Here is a 22379-nt window from a genome sequence, read left to right on the forward strand (position 1 = left end):
CGAAATTTAACATGTCCAATATTATCCTAATCACACTCAACACTTCTATAATTTGAATTAAAGGTTCCCGACAATCATTAGTCAAAAGACATTGAATTAATTATACAACCCATTGGAATATTATTACTTTTCTCTCTCCAGCTTATGAGAAACTTCTTCTTCTTGCAAACACAGGAAGGTGTAAAACAAGACTCTTAACAATGTTGTTCTGAGTCTAGTAACAGATATCTCTATATTTTTGGTTGGCAGACCCTAAAGGAAAAAAAGAATTGAGGGCTTACCGGTGGCACTCCAGTAAAATTAGCCACTATCTATATCCTATTGTTGTAAATGAATCGATGATCGACTTTCTTCAGACAAAGTAACTAGATACCACTTAGAAAGGTCGCAAGTTATGACCCCAGAACAAATGCTTGTATTTCAGCCCAACTAGAAACTGTGTATAATGTGCCAGACATTCTATTCCATGTAAAGGAACCGCCATTAGTGAGTTCCTTCTGTTTCTCTACCAAACCCGAGAACAATGGAACAAAAGAAACACCAAACTGCTGACCCAGTCTCCTCAGGCTTGAACTTGAACCAATTACGATGCCAATATCTGCTTCGAGAAGGCAGAGCAAGTCACCTAAAGAACCTCCAATATAAATTGTCAAGTTCTGGTCATTATTTCTGCGATCCTTTACAATGTCATTGAAGACTTGACGCTTTTCCAAGGGAGACTCCAGATTCTTAATAAGATCACCTGTCGATATGGATTCTTCGTATACTAATTCATTTGAATGTACTTTCAGCATATTTGGATCCCCTGCAATGAAAGGGAAGATACTAATAAGCTTGAAACAACAAAAAGGAAGTCAAAATAAAAAAAATCAATATTCCTTCAATCGTGTGCAAAACAGAATGGCAACAAATTACAGATATGCATATAATCTAAAGGTTTATGCCAAAATAATCCTGTCAATCATGGAATTCTATCAATAAAGACTGCATAATATTATATTCTTCAAAATTCACCTTCAACAACGTCAGCTACATCCAGTAAAATAAGAGATGAAATTTCTAACCATCCAACATCCTAATCTTTGATAGGAACGAGAGCCTGTATATCACCCCATTTGTTCCTTTTCCTTAAAGCACTTTCATTCTTAGCTTTGTTGAATTTTAACGGTTCTTGCAAAATTCATCTTCCTCTCATCTCTTGATTTTTATAATAAAATCTATAACTCTACTTTAAATCTCAAAATTTTAAAACACTAATTCAAAAATCTTAACTACTTCATGAAGGAATGACTTGATGTGTCAACTGATAAAAGACCATCTCATTCCTTTCCAGTCATGTAAAAGATTAGTAAGTATAACATTCGTCGTGTATAAGCAAACAGCTTAATAGCAAAACTATAATGATTTGAAAGAATTTCTTTCTAGAGCCCCTTCAATAAATTTCCAGTTTCAGGCAAAGACAACAGGGTTGGTATATATGGTTAGAATCTTTAGTCTGTATGTCAAGTATCACCATGGTTCAAAGTAATTTTTTTTTTTTTTCAAAATGAACCAATCTAGTAAGTACAGCAGTAGACATGTTTTGGAATAAAGTTTCAGTATAGAAAAATAAAACACATAAGATATGTAAGTTCCAAATATGAGTACCTGATGAGAAAGCAGACCGAATAAGATCACCAGACCAACAATACGAAAGAACATGAACATCAGTCTTATAATTTCCACATTTTACAATCTTTTGGAAGAACCCTCTACATCCATCTTGAAGCATGAGAAGCTGACCAGTTCGTTTTATGTCCTCCAGATTTAAACCCTTCAGTACTCCTGACTCTACTACCCTTGAATTTATCTTTCTCTCGAACTCTCCAAGTTGCTTGAGAGCTTCACACAAACCTTCGTAATCAAACTTTCCCACTGCAAAAGCAGATGACACTGTGAGCATAGAAATTTAAGAAACATTTCATACTGCTAACCGAAAGTTGTATTGATTCAAAGGCAGCACAAGGGAAATATAGTTTAACACCGACACTGAAAAAGGAATATCTAGAGAACCCTACAGCTGCTACACTCATTTTATCAGGACTTCTGGATTACAAATCTAAATCATGCTAATACTTTGTTAAATCCTTGAACCAAACATGCCCTAAAAGAGAAGATTTTTTGCCACACCACTTTTAAACTACAAAGGCATATAAATCTACCATCAAATTTAATCAATCAACTGTTCATCACACCTGCTTCAGAAGGCATGATGCTATCTATGCATTGTTCATGCTCTTCAGTATACTTGGTGGAAAGAACTCCCCATGTATTCCTCAAATCAGCAGATGACATTCGAATGAGTTTTGATTCAGATTGATCAGGATCAGCCTTTTGTGATGTTACAATTGCAATTTCTGCTAAAATTGCAGAGGAATCAAAAGCAGTGCATGTCAAGTCAAAGTCACAGAATACGGTAAGTTGGCCTTCCACAGGATCCTTCACCCAAGACAAAGGAACTACTGTTGGCTGCACCATTGGTTGAGCAGAGTAAAAATCTACGTCAAGTTTCACAGCTTGATGATAGAGCTTTTCGATAATATCAAGCTCTTCTCCTGTCAGAGAAACACTTAGTTTATCCAGCAACTCCTCAGTTTGAGCAGTTGATTCCTGGAACCAGAGTATTTGTTTGATTTGATCAGCAAGGTATCAATGAAAACATCGTGAAAAAAATCTTGGTAATCTCACAAACCTCAAAAGTTTCAGAGCAATAATATTCAACCCACTTCTTATAAATGTGACTACTATCATTAGGATCTAGAAGAGGCTGGATCTCTTTAGTTATAAATGCAAAGAGCCTCAAGCAAGGTGATATAGCACCAATTGTATAAGCAGCAACTTTTGTCTTCTCAAAAGGTGTTTCAATTTTACCTAGAACTTTTTCTCCTTCAACTTTACCCGAGGCTGTTGCTAGCAAAAAGTCTGTGTATTTGAGTGTTGCATTGTTAGTAATGCACTCTTCTGGGAGTTCAAAGCCCCATTCCTGCAAAAGAGACTCCTTCAGAATATATACTGAAAACAACCACCAGCATGAATACAAGCGGAAAGGAAAATAATTATTGTGATGTATCATTGAAGTTCATAGCTAACTAAATAGGATTAATTACTAGGAAAAGAAAAATATCCAAAAGCCCATGGACCTGTGGCACACTCAAAAACATGCTGAGTCCTGAATCAATGTGGACAGGCCTGTTTATATTGAAACTAAAGCATGCTTATATCAGAAACAAAGAAAACATCAACATCTCTTGTTCCAGAAAAGAACAGAAGATAGATTCTATAGAAATTACAGCTTTGTCGAAAATGCTAATAAATACCAATAATTGTTCAACTTATACAACCTATCAGTCCCCTAAATCAAACCAGGTACTTGTTAGCATACTTGGGCAGAGAAAAATGCCACTTTGTCTTAAATTGTCTTGAACCAGCGGAATAATGCAAGCTATAGAAAACAACACCTTTTCCACTAATTTTCAGATAATTTGAAAAGTTTGTGGCTTGTTATACAAATCACAATCAGTAATCTATCAAAAATCTAGATGGACCACTCCAAACTGAAATACAATTTCCTGGGTTTCTTCAGCAATGGCCAAACTACACATTTACCCAACACAGGGAAATACTTGACTCAATAGTGTCCTATGTGCCCTTTCAACATTAACTGTTTAGAATTTATAACACGTTGAATCCTAGCAAACAAATAATTGTTTAATTAACAATGAAGGAAGTACAAAGAAATGCCCTGTTCAATCCTTGGGAAACAAATAATTGTTTAATTAACAATGAAGCAAGTACAAAGAAATGCCCGGTTGAATCTTTGGGTTTGCCAAAATCAAATATAGGTGGTTGGTTAGTAATAGGATGCAATACTAGTTGTAAAGTGTGATATTTCCAAATCAACTACTCGGCATCAATCAATAGCAGATGAATGTTAATCTTAGCAGCTACTAATTGACAAGAAAATGCCATGTAATCAGAAGAATTTTTTTTTTTTTTTTAAAAAGCAAGCTTACGCGGACAAGGGAATCGAGTGTTAGAAGCTTATGTTTAACACGTTTCCGGAGTTTGCGTATGGCACACTTGTCTTCTTCATCATCCGCACATTCTTCTGCCAATTCATAACTAAAAAACAAAGACGACAAGATTAAAAAAGGACGTTTCAATCTAATATAAATCTAAGATAGAAAAGTGATCGACGATGAAGATTATTACGAGTGAGCGAAGGCTTTGAGGAAATGAACATCTTGAGCAACGCAATTAAGAAATGTATCAGACTTCAAAGTTCCAGAGGCTAAAGAAACAAAGAAAGGACTGTACATAATGAAAACAAACTCATTCTTAAACTTATTCCAGAACTTCCTGGCTAATCTTCCTTCGTCGACTCCTCCCATCGTCATTAAAACCGACGTCGTGTTAAGATCTTAAAAACTTGAAGAGAAAGGAATAGAATGTTGGTTTGATCGGTTAGTATAAGTATATATAAAGAAAAAGTAATGAGTCCAAAATTGTGGGAAAAAAGAAGAAGAAGAGCCGGCGGTGAGGTCAACTGAAAAAAAAAAAAAAAAAAAAAAAAAAAAAGGAGAAACATGAAGTTCTCGTGACTCGTGACTAGGAGACTGAGTCACCACAGGCGTAATCGTTTAAAAACAGGACCGGGTTGTGGCCCGCTTCGCTTAGCAAAGGAGACGAGGAAAGTGAGAGAGGAGCAGCAGGTCAACTGCGCGTAAAGCGCGTAGGAATGTTATTAAATATAGACACGTGGGATTACTGGTCCCCACTCTAGTGGATTTTACAATATCCAACAACCCCACATTTAATTATAAATAATAAAATTCACTGAATCTGCTTAACCGAAGCTATGTACTGTAATCAACTGTTCTTAAATATTTCATATATTTTTTATAAATAATTCAAAATTATAAATAATATATTATTATATGATTATATATACAAATATATACAAATAATATTATTCATATTTTATAACATAATTTATCATTTAAAAAACCATTGGAAATAATTGTTAAAAAATTGTTAAAATAACAATATTATATTTTTTCATATAATTAAAATATATAAATAATATATCATCATATAATTAATTATTATTTTATTTTTAATTTATAATTATTTAATTAAAAATAATATATTATTTATATATTTAAATTAAATATAAAAAATATGTAACATATTTTATTGTGGGTGACAACCTCCTCCTCCCACCCATAAAATAATAAAATTTAATCTTAGTGGGTGGCCCATTAATGAAAGTGGGAAGCCATTAAAATTGAAAAAAACTTTAGTGGTTAGAATGCACAAATTTCATGCACAAATTTTAACCAAGAACCAATTTCGAAGATTTGGTGGGAAGCTGATTGGTACGATTCAGTGAATGTTAACCAATTAGAAACAATTGGCGGCATGGATGGATCCTTTGCCTAAATTTTGCTTTTTGAATTGAATGCCACAGAATCGTCCCTGCCACATCGTCGTATCATGCCTAATTTCTAGTATTAAAGAAGACAATAGCAGCTTCCTTTGCTTGGATTTGAATTTCATTACCTAGTCTCTGCCTGCCCTTTTCTTAATTCTAACTATTACTTCTTGTTGAAGGTTCAAACACGGTGCCTTGAAAACGACCAGCTTTAGATCAACAGAAAGTCACGTTGAATTCAATTCAATAATCAAGCATAGATTTTTTTAGATTTTGATTCTTACAATATGTAATATTTAGATGTGATGGTCATCACAAGTTTTGGGCTTTTAAGATCCATTGATATTGCTTTGGGCCTAAAGAATCTCAAGGGTAGAGCCACGTATGGAGGCATGGTCTTTAGAATCTGATGATGAAGACGCAAGGCAACAAAGTATTTGAAGTGAATGGCTATCGTTCTTACACATTTCTTACGGTTGGCTTCATATCAAACCACAAAACTCTCTTTTAAGCAACTCTTGTTTCATTGGCAGTGCCTCTGCAATGGCAATAACTCTACACTCACTCGCATTAGCAGCTTCGGTCTCACACTGCTGGCACCCACATCAACCACGCTCCCTCTCAGGTATTTTCCCTTGTCTTATCTTGCAACTTCGTGAACGGTGCTGAAATGAAACAATGAAGCTGTAACTCTGAAATGCCTGAATGTTTAAATGTTTTTGGTTATTTCAGTTATCTTCTGAATACATTTTTAGTTGTTTTTGTGTGTTTTATCCTTTTTTTTTTGGTGATATATAATACGTGGAGGAACGTGTATGGGTGAAATGGGGGTTTGGTTTTGCTTAATTTCGTTTGTTTCAAGTCTGCGCGAGTCTCAGTCCCGGGTTAGTAGATATGGGTGCTTACTTAAAATTACATCTTTCTGTATGTAACTTTTGACATTCTGAATACTGCATTTCTCCAGTTTGGAAAATTATTCGCTGGAGTGTTTCTGTGGAAATGTTTATATAAGTAGTAAATTGTTTATGTATAACTTGTTTGTCTGATAAAATGGGTGAGTATTGTTCTGAAGGAGAATTGTATTGAGCTAAAATCATAATAATTTACTAAGCAGCGGCAACAGAAGTTTTGTGAGCCTTACGAATTCTTCAGTAACTAGCTGAAAATTTTACATTTAAGGCATGCATAAGAAAAGTAGTATACAATTAGCTTTCCGGCTGTTATAAACATAGTATGTTAAGAGCAAAACATGTTTTGTGTATTTCGCTTTACAGGTATGTTAACATGGTCTGTTCATGGAAGTGCACACTCGCCCTTTGCAGGGCAATCTTTACACCTGACTCACCCATGCATGGCCCCAATAAGACAAAACTCTCAGATATCTGGACACATAATAATGATGGTCAAACCAACAATCCAGTTCATCCAAGGCACCGATGAATTGACAATACCAGATGTGAGGCTAACCAAATCAAGAGATGGTACAAATGGTATGGCTATATTCAGTTTTAATCAACCTTCGGTTTTTGACTCGTCCAGTGAAATTGGTGATATCACTGGATTTTATATGATTGATGAGGAAGGGGTTCTTCAATCAGTTGATGTAAGTGCAAAATTTGTTAATGGAAAGCCTTCAAGGATTGAAGCAAAATATGTAATGCGGTCTCCACGAGAGTGGGACAGATTCATGAGGTTCATGGAGCGGTATGCAAATCAGAATGGCTTGCAATTTGTCAAGAGTTGAGGCAATGTACATTCTCTTGTTTTTCCCTCAATTTGCTTGTATCCTGTACCTCTTTGGTTTCGTATAATGCAAGCGAAACTTGAAGGCCTCTGTTGATACTTTGTAGGTTTAATGCAAATACCATATGCTCCCCTTTCTCCATCAAGACAATAAATTTTGCTGTTTCTATTGATGTATGATTCTCTTTCCTTCATTATGTACATCTTAGTTGACTATCCATGTTCCTCAACTTTGTTTAATGAGTTAATCTGTCTTCGGAATTTGTCGCAGAAAAGATGAAAGTATATATATTTAATGAGTTGATTCATCATTGGAATGTTTGTCTGAGTGAGATATATCACGTGTACTGCAAAGTGTCACTTCTACGCATTGATTGCAGAATTCATCTATTATGCTTCTGGCTAAAGCATAATTATAGTACTGCCGATGTAAGAGTCGTCAGTGAATGACAAAAGGCTTAAGTTTTTGCCATATATTTTGGCCTCTGATCTCCATGAACATATATCATGGGAGTGAATAACAATATGAAAGCAAAAGCAAACTATCTTTTAGAAATAACCACTGCTTCTGTTACTTCCAGGTCACCGAAATAGGACTTCGAACCCTGTAAAAGCTGTTGTTGCCAGAATGAACCCATGTCAAGTGCCCGTGTGCAAAGCTCATCTGATCTTTTCCTGGACTTCTATTCATTGATATAAACCAGATTTTATAATTTAAACTCTGGTTTATTTTCTTGAATATTAGCCTTTGAGGTTTAACTCTCACTTGGACTCCCTTTGGAGCCATTACTTCCAGTGTGTAGATGGAATTAGGACTCCCCACGTTTGTCAGTCGCCTTCTGGTCATTTTGATTGTCTTTCCATTCTTAAAGATTACAGAAATGGAGGGATAATTGAGGCTGAAACCCCTGTTCATCCGCAAAATTTCTTGGCAGCTCAAATTCCTGTGTGTGATTGCTAAAATTTCTGATTTTGTGTATCCGAGAGTGCATAGATGAGTGATATATTCATCTGGTGTAATATCATATATCAGTCCAGGATTAATGGCTCTTTCTGGGTTTATATGACCTGCTCCAATAGCGAAAACTCCAGCAGGTTTATTCCTATCCATGATTGGTTTTCCAAAATGGTCATTTGTATCAGCAGTTGTCATCAGTGCAGACTTAATCGCTGCAGGGGTCCATTTGGGATGTGCCGAGTGGATTAGTGCAGCGATGCCACTGACATGGGGACAAGCCATAGAAGTCCCGGACATGACGGTGAAATTCACCCTCCTTGAATCTTCCGGAAGGCTGCTTGGACCTAAGTTTTGAGGCCAGGCAGCAATTATATTGACCCCAGGAGCAATTACATCAGGTTTCAGGATGGTAGGACAATATAAACTGGGTCCTCTGGCTGAAAACTGTGCTACAGCTGGTGCCTCTGATCTCCCAGTAACAGTTCCTCCAAATATGATTTGAGCTTTAGCCCTCTTTGTGTTATTTATGTAAGCCTTTAAACGAACTGCCTCTGCAAAACCAATCGCTGTGGCTGGCAAGACATGGACATCAACAGAATCCTCTTCCAGGTTTATCACTGTATTTGCTAAAATCATTGCAGCGCCACCAGCTTCTTTCACAACTTCACCTTTTTCTGCCCTTCCATTGATACCTCGATCACAAACCACCAACTTGCCACGAACTTTTTCCTTTGGGAGAGACCCTCTCAAGCAAAATTCACTTTCTCTATCATCACCACTTGTCACATAAACTAGTTCAAGTTCTTTCTGTAGATTGGATAATTGGTTTCCGGGGTACATGGATTCTCCATAAAGGAGTCCTCCATCACCCATCCGAACAGTAGCTGGAAAGCTTCTGTCAAGTGTGCTGGCACCAACTGTAGCTATCCAAGGAGCTTCATTAGCAACTGAGTTCTGGAGTGGTCCATTGTTTCCTGCTGCACATACAACAGAAATTCCTTGCTCCATTGCTCGAAAACTACCAATGGCGATGCTATCATCAAAAAGTGGCAATGGAAAGCCACCAAGGGATAGAGAGAGAACATCAACTCCATCTATAATTGCAACATCCATTGCCGCTAAGATATCAGAGCTATAACAGCCACTGAACCAACAAACTTTATATACAGCAACGTGAGCACCGGGGGCCATTCCTCGTGCCACGCCTGCTCCATTTCCAAACACACTTGCCATTGGAACTGAAGCTCCAGCAGCTGTTGATGCTGTGTGAGTCCCATGCCCCTGCGAATCCCGTGGTGACACATATTGCTGAATAAAATTTCGTGAGGATGACTTTGAAGCCACACGGTGGCCCCTAGCAAAGAACCGCGCACCAATAAGTTTCTTGTTGCAATTCGAAGCATTAAAGTTTTCGCCTTCTTGGCAAATCCCTCTCCATTTCTTGGGAACCGGGGGCATTCCCTGATCATCAAAGCTTGGACTTTCAGGCCAAACCCCAGTGTCAAGGACTCCAATTATGGCTCCATAACCGAAATGTGAGCTATACCAAGCTCCTCCACTTGTGGGCTGGTTTTGTCCTAAGAATTTGTAAGAGTAAGTTGTCTGAAGTTGGAAGCTCCTGTCAGGCCTAATTGCAATTACCCCAGGAAACGTTTGCAAATACTCCAACTCTGATTGAGAGAGTTCAGCAGCAAAACCTTCCATGGCAGAATGGTAAGAGTATAGAAGGCGAGAAGAGGGATCTTCGTCAGAGGAAATGGTTTGTTCAATGAATGAAAGGTGCCAATGAAGCTTAGAAGTGAACAAAGAGGTGGCTAATCCATGTGGGTGGAGCTGAACTATGTAGGTTTGAAGAGTGTCTGCGTGAAGGGAAACGAAGTAGAAGAAAAAAACAGAAACAAAAAGCGAAATCTTGGGTGCCATGGATAAAGCGATACGTGCAAAACAAAGCTAGAAGCTGGATGCATGGTTTGGTGAAAGGATAGTTGGGGTATTTGAAGGTGCTGAAGAGAATTCAAAACTGGGTTAGGGAGATCTGAGAGAGAAGATGAAACTCGTGAAATATAAGAGCTCTTCATCACGAGGATTGCTTGTTATGGCAGAGGGAGAGAGTGTGGTTGCTTGAGGAGCTGAAGGAGGGGGTTTAGGGCCTGCTTCACGAGAAATAAAGGTTAGTTTTAACGCATGTGGGTGCAGGCGTTAGGCTTTAAATTCCATGAATCTTTGTTTCTTCCGTTGAGGTGAGAAAGCATGTTGAGGAAACATGAATAGATTGGATGGTTGTCATTAAATGAAAGGCCAGTTGAAATGTACATTCAATTCTTTGCAGATGCAGACGCTCTTATGTTTATCCAAAAACAGAAAAGGAATAGCTCCCTCTACCCCGTGCAGCTTGTGTTTGCTTGAGTAGAAGATTCAATGCCCATAATTGTAATTGAAACTTATCTTGTAATATTTATGTGCCCACATTTGGGCTGGATGTGTTGGGCTTGACTATCTGGAATACCTTCAAAATGGCCCATTTGGAACGTTCAATGCAACGCGATTCGGCTAGCGCGTCAGGGAATGGGCTAGAATATAAAATGTACAAGTCGTGTCCAGCTTCAAAACATGTGGCATCGTTTGTTGGCTTGGCTGGCTACACTTGTATCCAGCTCTGCTTTTTTTATTTTTTTTGGCCTTGTCAAAGCCATCATTTGAACTCTAAAATGTGAGTTCCTGTCCTGATGATACATTTTCCGTTCTGATACCAGTTCATGTCTTTTATGGTTCAGTTAATTTTTAATCGATGTAGGCTTTTACAAATAATGCAACTAAATTACAGGCATTATAATCACTGGGACAGGGATAACAGTAAAAGTTTAGTTATTTTAACAGTAAAATCTACAACTTCAATTTCTGCAGTAGAAAAATTTAGAAATTCAGTCTTTTTAATTGAAAAAAAAAAAACAAAATTTAGTCATTTTAATTTAAGAAAAAAAAAGATAATTCGACAACGAAACAAGAGGTACATGATTGCGTCTCTACGTTTTGAAAGAATTTACCACCTTTTCTAAATGTTTAAACATTCACCAGATTTATTCTAATGCAATAGCACATTACTGGCTTAGCCAAATAAAAAACTACTATTTACTACAGTAATAAATGTTAGCACAAGGGTTTACAATGATTGACATAATCTCCCTGGTTTCCCATCAATTAGTATGCATTGATCGGACAATGATTCAAGGGAAACCACACTTGAAGCTTACCGCAATAAACTCAGACATCATTATCAATCACTAATGATTATTTCGAGTATGAATTGATTGAACATTGACACCTTAAGAAGACCCAAAAAAAAGTTCTGAGCTACAATACATTACAAAGAATTACTAAACAAATTCAGACTGCAACATGTAAGAGATTCTATATTAGAAACTGTATTAGAAAAAGAAAATGTGTATATTCTGGTTCAAACCATGGAGGATGGCCTTAACTTGATGCCAGTTTCTACAATGATTCATTAGCAAGGCCTACAACCTACCTGACTCAAGGTCAAAAGTGGTGTTCTAAGCAGCCAACTGCAAGTAGTATGTACCATCACATCGCTTGCGATATTATCAACTGTTACCGTGATTGATTTCGTTGCTCATTTTTCCAAGAATTTTTTGCAGCTTCTGCAGATGAACCATCAGATTCACCATTACCACCCTTCTTTGGTTTTGAGAAGAATGGATCCCACTCATGGCCTCCTACCTCACGCTGCCCCTCATCTAGCAAAGCATATTTCCATGCATTCTCCTCCACAAAATTATCATATTCTGTACGACCTTCAATGATATTTTTCCTTAACCTCGTAACTTTGTCAATGACTGCCTGTACAGCAACATCAAACGAATCTTTAAGAGTCTCCAATTTTGAACGAGGATCTGCATATATCAGCCTTGGGATAAGCTTAATAACAGTCTCCCTCATGATCTTAACCTGTTCAGGAGAAATTTCTCTGAGCCTTTCCTCTATGCTAATATTTCTCTTCCGGATATCATCCTCTGGAATGAAAACTGAGTATGTAGAATAATTCTTTGGAAGATGCCATGTATATTGTGTGTAAGCTGAACCTGGATGGAAGAATACAGGTATGCAACCTGCCAACATTGAGTCAAAAGCAGATCTCCGTGTGTATGAATCTCCTTGAGGTTGAAGGCAGAAGAGGGAGCTCTGAAACATCTGCATTATACTGCTTGGAGAATGACACTTGCTCTCCCCAAAATCACATTCCAGCAGCTTGCACACCTTCGATCTCTTACACTGATCAATGATCTGCCCTCTGATTGACTTTGGGTTGTCAGGACGTGGAGCACCAGCAAAAGAAAAGAGCCACTTCCTCTCCAATTTCCTCATCCTGTCTTGCCAAATAAAAACATCAGCATCTTTTGCCGGATGGAAGTACGTTGGATAAGGAATGCCAAAATCATTAGCATTCCAGGGACTTGACTCAACCACAAGCATGGACATATTCTTTGCAGCTGGGAGAAACAGAAGCTTGTTTCCCCAATCATTTCCATCCTCAGTTAATCTCCTGAAATCCCATGTTATCCTCCCTGCCACCAAAAAATGATCCCTCCCACCCATGATACCCCACTCAGGCCGCTTCATCAGCCAATCAACCAAATCAAGCGAAGCAGCATCTCTCATTGATATATTATAACCCCAAAGATACCTTGCAATATCAAACCCTGCATAAAATGGCACAAAAATTGCTGCAGCAATGGATGAATCATTCGTCAAGCAATCATATTGCTTCATCCGGTTACTAAATATCACATCAACTGCAAACTGATTCGTGGCATACCACCCAGTATTAGAAAACACCCCCTCAATATTCTCAAGTGGAGGTCCTAGTCCAGCATTTTTCATGAACTTACACATATTGGTCCAGAGACTCAATCTTCTACACTCTTTCAGCATATCCTCATTAAATCTCGGAGGAAGATCATGCACATAAATGTACCTACCTCCACAAGGATCACTCTTATTCTCGATTGTTTTCAATGCCCTTATAAATGGGTAATTCTCCTTTTCACGATCACCATCATCAGTGGCTTTCCTACCAGGTTCTTCTTTAACTCCAGCATTAGTTAAATGGGAAGGAAAGGGATCTGAGATAACGGGATTGGATTGTACTGGGGTAGATTTATCATAAAAAACATTGCTGGCTTCTTTATGGGGTTCAGTAACACGGGCATTGACTGAATGGACAGAGTTATATTCTTGGTTACTGGGATTTATTGGTAACTGGGTAGAATCATTGGCAGTATTACCTCCAAGTACAGCAAAATGAAAGTATAACAACAGAATCCAAAAGAATGCAGACAAGGAAGCCAAAAAACATAGCCTGTTTTGTTGATGCTTGCCCGTTCCCTTGTCCATTGGCGCTAGCAGGCTATTCGACGCCAGTCGGCGTCTCATCAAAATCTAATTAGTTCGATGGATCTATCAATCAATCAATAATTGCCACATTGCATCAAGAACACCCAGAAGCCCAATTCAAGAATCTAACAATCCTACCAAACCCAACACTTTAAATCCCCAAAATTTCACAAATAAATAAACCCTAAACCTAGATTTCCACGATTGAGCTGAATATACTGCTCTTCAACTTAAAAAACCGAAACAAAGAAAAAGAACAGTTATCAATGCTCTAACTTTCAATAAACTAATCACAAATATTAAAACCGAGCACAAGATCGTGAATTCCAGAAACAGCTCAAGTCAGCATAAATCACGATAAATTCTGAAGCGAGTCCCTCTGATCTGCTGCAGAAATTTTTGCAGGAAAATAGAACAATGTAAATACAGCAGATCAAACTAGCTTATAAAATGAGAAGGACGAGAAATGGAAGTAGAGAAGGAAGAAACTTACGCGTGGTGTGATAGTTTTGATTAGGCGAAAGTCAGAGATTGCGAAAATTTAGGAACAAATTTCCGAGCCCGGTAGTAAAGGAAAGAAGCATTAGCATATATATAGGAGAAAATTCTCAGTTGTCGGTGGCCGGTGGATTTTGCCATGTGTAAATGGGCTTACGTGTCGGCACAGTAACTGCTGGAATCACGCTGTATAATTATTTTTGGTGAGTATTGTATGATCGATTATAATATAGTGTGATGAGGGAGACGTGGCATGAATGAATGTGATTGTACGATGAGAAAGGGCAAAATTTATAAGAAGGTGAAAATGAGTTGCTGACGCTGGAATTAATTGGCTCTTGTATCCAGCAATCAAACCATCTGCTAAGGTAAAAGTGCGATTTTAACCTGTCCCTACAATTTTTTGAGCCCGTTTCATTTAAAAATAATTAGAATAATAAAAAAAAAAATTATATATAAGAGAATATAAATTAAAATTTTAATTTATTTGATTTAATAATTAATAAATCGATCACTTGACTTAAATTTATTATATTTAATGTTATTAGTTTAATCTAAAAAAATATTAATCTAATTTGAATAAAATTTTTTCTTAAAAAAAATTTAACCTATGATTTCATATTTAGAATTTTTTTTATCATTTAAATTATTTTTTTAAAATTAAATTTTGTAGTATACGAAAGATCTGAATTTTGGTATTATTGAAGGTCAGGAATTTCCTTCTTGTTTAAAGTCTTATAGAGTACTTTGATTGTGGTCAAGTCAAGAGGGAGGGACATCAAGATGAGGAACATTGAGTTAGAGGTAGCGCAGGTGGCGGCGTCCAGAGGAGTGTGGGACAACCACATGACATGAGGCAGGATCCCTATAATCAGGAGGATACCTATCAAACTACGAATAATAAGTTTTCGTCAACTGTGTATAGAGTTTGATGTTTCAGCAACCTTAAACGCGGATTAATATTGAAATCTAATTATTTATTACTAAAATATTGTTGGAACCTCTTAAACATTTCTAATATTTGCAAGTGATGGCATTGTTGCAATTATTGTAGTTAAATTATATATTAAAATTTTAATTTTATATATTATATATTAAATATTATATAGTATGTTATGATATAAATTTTTAAAAAATATAATTAATACATCATCGTTTTAAAAAGAATAATATTATATATATCGATAATTTTTTTAAAAAAGATATCAATTTATATCGGTAATATATATCGTATCATATATTATATTTATTCTATTATTTTAATTATGATACATCTTATAATATGTATTATTTTTTATTTATATCATATTATATATTATATTATATGTCATCAAATTCTGATAACTGTAGTTGTAACTATTACAAGCCGTCACTGTTGAAGTAAAGGAAGAAGATATTGCAGATGCCTCTGTCTAACAAGCAACCTATTAATGACTGTTGTTGTGGTCAAATTTATGCCTAATTCATCATTGTGCTCACCATGATAAGTTTCCACTTTCTAAAGCGCATTTACCATTATTATCGCAGTACTTTACACTAGTTAATGGATTGTACAGGAATGCTCATCTTTTTATAAATATGAACCAATGTGTAAAGTGGCTTCATTATTCTCGACTTTCTTAAAGTGGGAATGCGACCAATCAATCATAAACAACCATCAGCCGTATCTAACACAGAGTATTTGGGTCAGGGAAGAACATTTCTCAAGAAAGCTGTAATTATATATACACATCAAACCTAGCTGCTTACCACCAATGTAAAGATTAATACAGTTAGAGACTTCACAGAGAGATTCATAAATTAATTATATAGTACATGTTGCCAGCAGATACAGAGTGCAGCTGCCCTGCCCCTGTGAATGCGATAAAATTATTTTGTGGTTGATGGAGACAGAATTTGGGTACATGAATCTATCATTTATATAAACAATGGCCCTGCTGGCCATTGTGTTCAAAACAACGATGTTCATGGTAGATGAAGTCAAGCAAATTAAAGAAACAAAATAAGCGGATGAAAATTAATAGAAACCAATAAGATAGGCAGAGTAGAGTTGATAAATTGGGTGTTGTGGTGTAGTAGTCTTGGTGAAATGCAATAAGAAAGCTACAAAGTATGCATGTAGGGAAGGTTGTGCTTTTGCCTGCAGGTTGGACACCACAGTTAATTTAATGGGCAAGAGTGGGCAACCACTAACCCCTTTAACACAACGTGCTAATGTCAGCCATCTTTAATATTGACTGGCTCAGTTTGATCCATTGGTCTCTGTATGTGGGCAGCCTCATTCATGTTTATCATTATACTGTTAAAAAAAGGACAAGGATATCCATGTTTGTTACATCAAATTTTGTGGAGGAGAGAACTTGCAGTAAGTCAAACTTACTGCACATAATTCAAGAACCCAGTACACTTCATAAATTATATAAATGAAAGCAATAAGAAAAGTGGGATAAATAAAAGAAAAAAAATCACACTAGAATAAAAAATGAAACTATTATTTAACTGGGAATGAGGCCATTTTCTATCAAACTCGATATCTCCAAAGCATAAGCAAACTCCTGGATCTCTCATTCTTACCTCACTTCCAAGCAAAATGGAATTGTTTGCTCCCTGAATATTGTTGTTTACATAAATGTTGATGCAGCAAGAATGTTGGGAATCAGCTGAAGCGCCCCTACGGGTGGTGAACATTGCAGCCCCAATGTTTGTTCCTTCCAAAATGACTTGGTCGAAGGAGCCATAGCATCTCTCTGGAGGCATTACACAGTTGAACAGACGTTTGATGATAGATATGGAGAACTGTTTTTGTCGATTTGAGTGAATGAACTTATGGTTAGTTTTGTTTATTCAACTTTAGCTTGTAGCTTCTTTACTTGCATATCGAGTTTTAACTTTTCTCCTGCTACAAGGAAAATCAATATTCTCTTGGACTGACTTAAGCCTCAAGCCATACTCCAGTATTTTAAAGGGAAAAGAGTCATCTGTCTTCCAATTGAATCAATAGGTGGAAATTCTCACACACACATCAAGCTCCCTCACTGACCAAGCTAGGTTCAAATATTAACTTCCACTTCATATCAGAGAAGTTGGATAGCTCATAGCTAAAACATATCCTTTTAACTAGACCCACTACCGCAACAAGACGAGGCGCTGTCATTTTTAAAGAAGCATCAATCTCCATTAACAAGTAATAATGCAACCACAAATTCCCTTTGTATGTTAGCTCCACAATCAATGAAATTATGCGCAAATGCATTCCTTGATGAAGTGGACTTTCTTACCAAGATACGAATATATATAATCCAAGCAGCCAAATAAGTAATGGCGAGAGGATTTGTGAATCAACAGCTCAATTAAGTTTTACACTTGAAACAACAATATTGAGGATACCAAAAGCATAAGTGATACTGAAAAGATGACACGGGAACAAATGCAAAAACAATTCCTTTACATGAAGGAAAGTGCAGATCTCCAAAGTCAGCCAAAATAAATCATCTGGAAAATTTCTAAAGAAAACGAATGGCTAGAATTTATTGGTAAATATATATCCCATTATTGAAGAGCCTTTCACACCATTATTATTGCATAGTCTCAAAGGAAATATGCTCCTCTCCAGAAACCTATTGGATGCCAAAGCCCAAATCTTATTAGCAACTACATAAAAAATCCAAAAAACTAAAGCTGCAAAATTTTTGTGATCAGCAAGTATCAAACTTTTATTAACTATGATCATTGAAGTGATTATGAAATCTTCATCATCTGTAAAATCAACAAAAGCCATTCACTTACATGTCATTTTGTGGTAGAAAAGACATAAAAGTACCACATATCATTTCCAAGTTCCAACTGGATCGCTTTTTGACCCCAAAAAAAACATTTTTGAAATAAAAAGCTCTGAATATCATGGATAAGAATCAGGCGAAACTTTTTCACTGACTGTAGAACCGAATTGTGGACCGCCCTTTCGATATGAGATAAGATATTCAATTGGGTAACCCTTCAACTCATGTGGCACAATCCCCAGATCCTTGAAAGTTAAAGCTGCAAAGCCCACCCTAACAGTAAGAAAACTGATAGACTCTGACTTGGCAACAAGGGAACATACTTTGAAACAAGAAAAAACATAAAATGAAAGGGAAAAAAACCATATGCCAAAAATTAATGAACTAACCATTTTCTGACACAATTGTATCTGAAGAAAGGGCAATGATTTGGTCGAGATTGAAGATATCGGGATTTGGTAAAGGAAAAGGAGCTTTCTTAAGTAATATTTCTCGAGGCATTGCAATTGCCTGAAACCATACACACCTCCAAATGCATTAAATAAAACCTCAATAAAAAGTTACTGGGAACTATCTGAAAGAACGTCAGCAACAAATACAAGACAATAACACAAAATTGTGGCAGGAAAACACAATCCAAAAAGACAAAGTTGTCTATTTACTGAATAATTCGAAGAAAAATGGGAAAGTAGCAGTCCACTGCATGTTACACAAAACATAAATTTGTGTTATAATAACCAATTAAGTACTACAGGTATATCATTTGTCAAGTTCACCAACCTGATACTCTAAATTTATAGACTATATTATATTAGCTTGTCTTGATAACTTTGAGTGTGTTTTTCTCTCACTTAAAAAAAAAAAAAAATTCAATTGCTTAACCACTGTATCAAATATTTTTCTCACCCTCAAAGAAAAGGCAATTCCTCAAATCATTCAAATTCAAAAGTCACATAATTACCTTTGCAACAGGGAAAGGAACTTTCACATAGCGAGGCCATTCACGGATCATGTCATACATGATTTCTGCCTGCATGGCAATGTGATTAATTAATATCAACCAGGCTATACTGCAAGAAATTTAGAAAACAAGGAGAAAAATTACCAATTCATGTTGAGTCAAGATGTCTGGTCCACCCAGCTCATAGACTTTTCCCATGCTGGTGCCATCATCTTTTAAGGCTGCAACAATTGCAGCAGCAACATCTAAAACATATACAGGTTGGATTCTGCAAATAAGGTAATTTTGTAACAATATCAACAAACGGTTCAAACAAATAGTCTACATCAAGCCTGCAAAATGCTATAGAAGATATAAAAATTTAGCTTAAGTAAATTTGCTGTCACTAGAATAACAGTTGATGAGTCATCACATACCTGGTAGATCCATCCCCAAAAAGTGGAAGAAAGCTATATTTTTTAGCAAACTGTGCCCACCTATTCAATATCCTATCCTCTGTTCCAATCATTGCAGCAGGTCTCATAATTGTGGCCTACAGAAATAACATTCTATTTTAGATGCTGCATTTGAACGCAGTAAGGTAACATCTAAATTATAGATATATGAGGTGATCCACCATTTAGGTTGTGTATCCATCAGTCAACACCTAAATTCAATGTATTAACACCTTGCATGGAAATTTTCCGACACAATTTCTATATCTTCTTTCTGGATTCTCTATGTTGCTCTAATTTTTAAGAAAATTAAATTGTGCCCCTTGGAAAATTTTAATGAAAACATATTCTCAAAGCGAAAACTCATTTTGGCAACATTCAAAAAGTTTTCAACTGACATGTTAAAACAAAATCCAGAAACATTTACTACAAAATAATTACAATGACCTAAACTGTATCCAGTTAAGCCATGATCCATGTAAATATGCTATTACAGAACTTTCCAACCAGTGTTATATACTTTTGATACTTCTTAATTATTTTTTTAGTAATTGTTAACTACTCTTTGACTTATACACCACATAGATCCCAGCAAGTTGTTGACATAATTAATCTAAAGCTAAGATTCTGCATCTGAGCATAATGGTTTTAACCCTACCCAACTTTGAGACAGACTAGAAAGAAGAGAGATCTTACAAATATCAGCACAATAAGAAAACAATGTTTCAGACTGTCAACATGGGCTAAAAAATAATTAGTTGCTTTGCACTTGAGAGTGACTGCATTCTCCATATTGCTACTCAGCAGAACTCATGAGCAACCAGCAGTATAGGTTCAGCCTCTTAAAAAGAAAAGTTATAATTTACCTCAGGTAATTCTCTCAAAACAGATTCCTCTGCGGCAGCTTTAGCACTAAGATATCTTGAGGGAGATGATACAGACGCCCCCAAGCAAGAAATTTGAATAAATCTCATGATACCACCATGTTCTTTTGCAATCTGGAGAATTTTGGCAGTATAGTGGAAGATCCATCAAATTATATATAATCAAAAGAAAGGGTTAGCAAACTCAAGTAATAAATTTGGCCAACAGCAGCAGATGACAATGGGCAAAAGATTTCTCATAATATGACACACAAACCATGTATCAGTTAAGATTAGAATGAACTCAATGAAGGCTGCACACCGGATAATTTGGTCCATAAAGAAGATCACTGATTGACAGATCACAATTGCAGCCAAACACACTCATAATTTGCAACAAACACTCCAGAAATGAGCATCAAACTAATTCAATGTAGAAAGATATAATATAAATCAGCACATTACCATTATTTTCCCCAAAAGGCCAAATTATTAAATTAATATGACATTGCGTTAATAAATTAATAAATATAATATAATATAAAAATCACTTTTATATTATGTTAACTGGAGAAGGATTTAAAAAACCACACAATCAATCAGTCATGATTGTCCATGAGAAGTCTAACGGAAATTAGTCTCCAATAAATACATGCATTTTTATTGTTCAATAATGGTTCTAGGTCAAACTCCTAAATTCAAGTGAAGTAGGAAATTATACTAAAGTTGGAACATAAATTATGCATACTAAGAATGAATGTTCAGGAGCTTACCATGGCAAATCGTTCTGCCAAAAAATGGTTCACTTCCTCAAAGCTATAGTTTCTGGTCTCGTACTCTCTGCCTGCAGAGTAAGCAAAGTTACTAAGCATTAATTAATTCACTAACTCTAAGATTAAGAAGGATCATATAGGTAAGATATACAAATGAATGTTTACCTATAAGATTGATTACAACATTTGCCTTTGCCATTACAGCCTTGATAGTGTTTTCATCCCTTGGGTTGAATTTCATTGGTACTATCTGGGTAAGATAAGCATCAAATAAATCACATATCACACATTAGGTTGAACATTAAAAAAAATTCAAATGACTGACATGACAAAGATACTATACTACTCCACCTGTCCCAAATCTCCCATCAACTTAAGATGACGAGGATCATCCTCAGAACCCCGAAAAGGAACCAACACTTGAGATCCCATTTTGGCTAGAATAAAAAGTAGGAGAAAAAAAAAAAAAAACTTGACGGTTAAACCCAAAAAAAGCCAGCAAGAAATCAACACGATTGAATTTAATTCATGCAAGCGAAAACATACATTATAGGAAATAAAAGCAATAGCCCGTTCACATATAACTCACCAAGTTGTTGCACAACATAGCGACCGAGGAATCCAGTAGCACCAAACACTGTAGCTACAATGCCACTGCAAAACATAAAATTTCGTAAGCCAAAAACAAAATTCTTCAACAAAACAATCACATTTTACTAAAAATTCCCAATACTGATTTGATAAATCTAGAAAGGAACGTGAAGATAAATTAGAAGAAGAATACCTAACAGAGGATCTTCCACCAGTGCCCTTGCGAATAAGGTGGCCCACGCCCTTGCCGGGGACCAAAGTGGATCCGTACCTAGGATGATCAACTCCATAATCTGTAAATCAAACAAAAAATGAAGTTGATTAAATTTAGAATATAACCTAACCCTAAATCAAAAAAAAAAAAAAAAGGAAAAGGAAATCATGGTGTTACAGTAATCAGATGGAGGGTAAATGGACTGGAAAGATGAAATCGAAGGTGAGGGCTTTAGAGATTGTTGGCTTAATCGCTTAGCAACGGTCTGCATTTTTCCTTCTCAGATGCCAGAGACGAACAGAAATGTACAATACAATGGCTGGAGCTGGAGATGGCGTGCGTACTAATGTAGATTTGGGTCGGGTTTCACTCGGACCCAATTTACCACCTTTTTTTTTTTAACACAAAATATATTTAGATGTTCTTTTTTTTATAAATAAAGGATTATGGATTTTCTGAAATTATAATATTTATTTCCTATTAGGTTTATAAAAAAAAAATGTTATAGAAACATTTTTGTTTAAAACGTTGTTTTCTTTTTTTTTTTAATTATAAATCTTTAACTCTGAAAATAATAAATAAAAAAAAATTATAGATATTACAAGTACCAAAAGTTAACTTAATTTTTTGATTGTCTCCCTTTACTTTTTAACATGCTTTCAAACTAATTAAAATTATCA

The 22379-nt window shown here is 36.0% G+C and overlaps 5 protein-coding genes across 6 annotated transcripts; 1 reads left to right on the forward strand and 4 right to left on the reverse strand.

The window, feature by feature from the left end:
* Window positions 1–77: 77 nt before the first annotated feature.
* Window positions 78–4886, reverse strand: LOC123216007 (bifunctional TH2 protein, mitochondrial-like). The gene is made up of 6 exons (XM_044636353.1): window positions 4252–4886; window positions 4053–4161; window positions 2732–3022; window positions 2235–2649; window positions 1648–1914; window positions 78–805 (listed from the first exon to the last, which is right to left on the reverse strand). Exons 1-6 carry the CDS (start codon window positions 4434–4436, stop codon window positions 393–395), a joined length of 1680 nt encoding a protein of 559 aa, XP_044492288.1. The 5' UTR covers window positions 4437–4886; the 3' UTR covers window positions 78–392.
* Window positions 4887–5934: 1048 nt separating this feature from the next.
* On the forward strand, window positions 5935–7432 carry LOC123216009 (photosystem II reaction center PSB28 protein, chloroplastic-like). Its single transcript, XM_044636355.1, has 2 exons — window positions 5935–6098; window positions 6748–7432. The coding sequence occupies exons 1-2, from the start codon at window positions 6017–6019 to the stop codon at window positions 7215–7217; spliced, it is 552 nt and encodes a 183-aa protein (XP_044492290.1). The 5' UTR covers window positions 5935–6016; the 3' UTR covers window positions 7218–7432.
* Window positions 7433–7659: 227 nt separating this feature from the next.
* On the reverse strand, window positions 7660–10923 carry LOC123216008 (subtilisin-like protease SBT1.2). Its single transcript, XM_044636354.1, has one exon. It carries the CDS (start codon window positions 10095–10097, stop codon window positions 7788–7790), a length of 2310 nt encoding a protein of 769 aa, XP_044492289.1. The 5' UTR covers window positions 10098–10923; the 3' UTR covers window positions 7660–7787.
* Window positions 10924–11442: 519 nt separating this feature from the next.
* On the reverse strand, window positions 11443–14233 carry LOC123216010 (xyloglucan galactosyltransferase MUR3). Its single transcript, XM_044636356.1, has 2 exons — window positions 14080–14233; window positions 11443–13973 (listed from the first exon to the last, which is right to left on the reverse strand). Exon 2 carries the CDS (start codon window positions 13623–13625, stop codon window positions 11784–11786), a length of 1842 nt encoding a protein of 613 aa, XP_044492291.1. The 5' UTR covers window positions 13626–13973; window positions 14080–14233; the 3' UTR covers window positions 11443–11783.
* A 3107-nt stretch (window positions 14234–17340) lies between these two features.
* On the reverse strand, window positions 17341–22065 carry LOC123216011 (NADH dehydrogenase [ubiquinone] 1 alpha subcomplex subunit 9, mitochondrial). 2 transcript variants are annotated; one of them, XR_006502182.1, is made up of 13 exons: window positions 21877–22065; window positions 21679–21778; window positions 21484–21548; window positions 21246–21331; window positions 21060–21144; window positions 20895–20965; window positions 20125–20256; window positions 19241–19356; window positions 18969–19092; window positions 18825–18893; window positions 18253–18373; window positions 17871–18122; window positions 17341–17701 (listed from the first exon to the last, which is right to left on the reverse strand). XR_006502182.1 is itself a non-coding variant. In XM_044636357.1 (12 exons), the coding sequence occupies exons 1-12, from the start codon at window positions 21968–21970 to the stop codon at window positions 17983–17985; spliced, it is 1203 nt and encodes a 400-aa protein (XP_044492292.1). In that variant the 5' UTR covers window positions 21971–22065; the 3' UTR covers window positions 17771–17982. The 2 variants fall into 2 exon arrangements, 1 of the variants encoding a protein (XP_044492292.1); XM_044636357.1 differs by lacking the exon at window positions 17341–17701 and having other exon boundaries at window positions 17771–18122.
* Window positions 22066–22379: the final 314 nt, after the last annotated feature.

This window comes from Mangifera indica, chromosome 5, assembly GCF_011075055.1.
Source record: "Mangifera indica cultivar Alphonso chromosome 5, CATAS_Mindica_2.1, whole genome shotgun sequence".
Classification (NCBI taxonomy): domain Eukaryota; kingdom Viridiplantae; phylum Streptophyta; class Magnoliopsida; order Sapindales; family Anacardiaceae; genus Mangifera; species Mangifera indica.

Coding starts and splice junctions, on each gene's coding strand:
- LOC123216009 (XM_044636355.1), top strand. CDS start 6,017: ATGGCAATAACTCTACACTCACTCGCATTAGCAGCTTCGGTCTCACAC. Junction 6,099..6,747: donor TCAACCACGCTCCCTCTCAG/GTATTTTCCCTT, acceptor TTCGCTTTACAG/GTATGTTAACATGGTCTGTT.
- LOC123216010 (XM_044636356.1), bottom strand. CDS start 13,625: ATGAGACGCCGACTGGCGTCGAATAGCCTGCTAGCGCCAATGGACAAG.
- LOC123216007 (XM_044636353.1), bottom strand. CDS start 4,436: ATGACGATGGGAGGAGTCGACGAAGGAAGATTAGCCAGGAAGTTCTGG. Junction 3,023..4,052: donor CACTCGATTCCCTTGTCCGC/GTAAGCTTGCTT, acceptor TCTCTTTTGCAG/GAATGGGGCTTTGAACTCCC. Junction 2,650..2,731: donor ATTGCTCTGAAACTTTTGAG/GTTTGTGAGATT, acceptor CTCTGGTTCCAG/GAATCAACTGCTCAAACTGA.
- LOC123216008 (XM_044636354.1), bottom strand. CDS start 10,097: ATGGCACCCAAGATTTCGCTTTTTGTTTCTGTTTTTTTCTTCTACTTC.
- LOC123216011 (XM_044636357.1), bottom strand. CDS start 21,970: ATGCAGACCGTTGCTAAGCGATTAAGCCAACAATCTCTAAAGCCCTCA. Junction 20,966..21,059: donor TGTTGTAATCAATCTTATAG/GTAAACATTCAT, acceptor CTTACTCTGCAG/GCAGAGAGTACGAGACCAGA. Junction 18,123..18,252: donor TACAATTGTGTCAGAAAATG/GTTAGTTCATTA, acceptor TGGGCTTTGCAG/CTTTAACTTTCAAGGATCTG.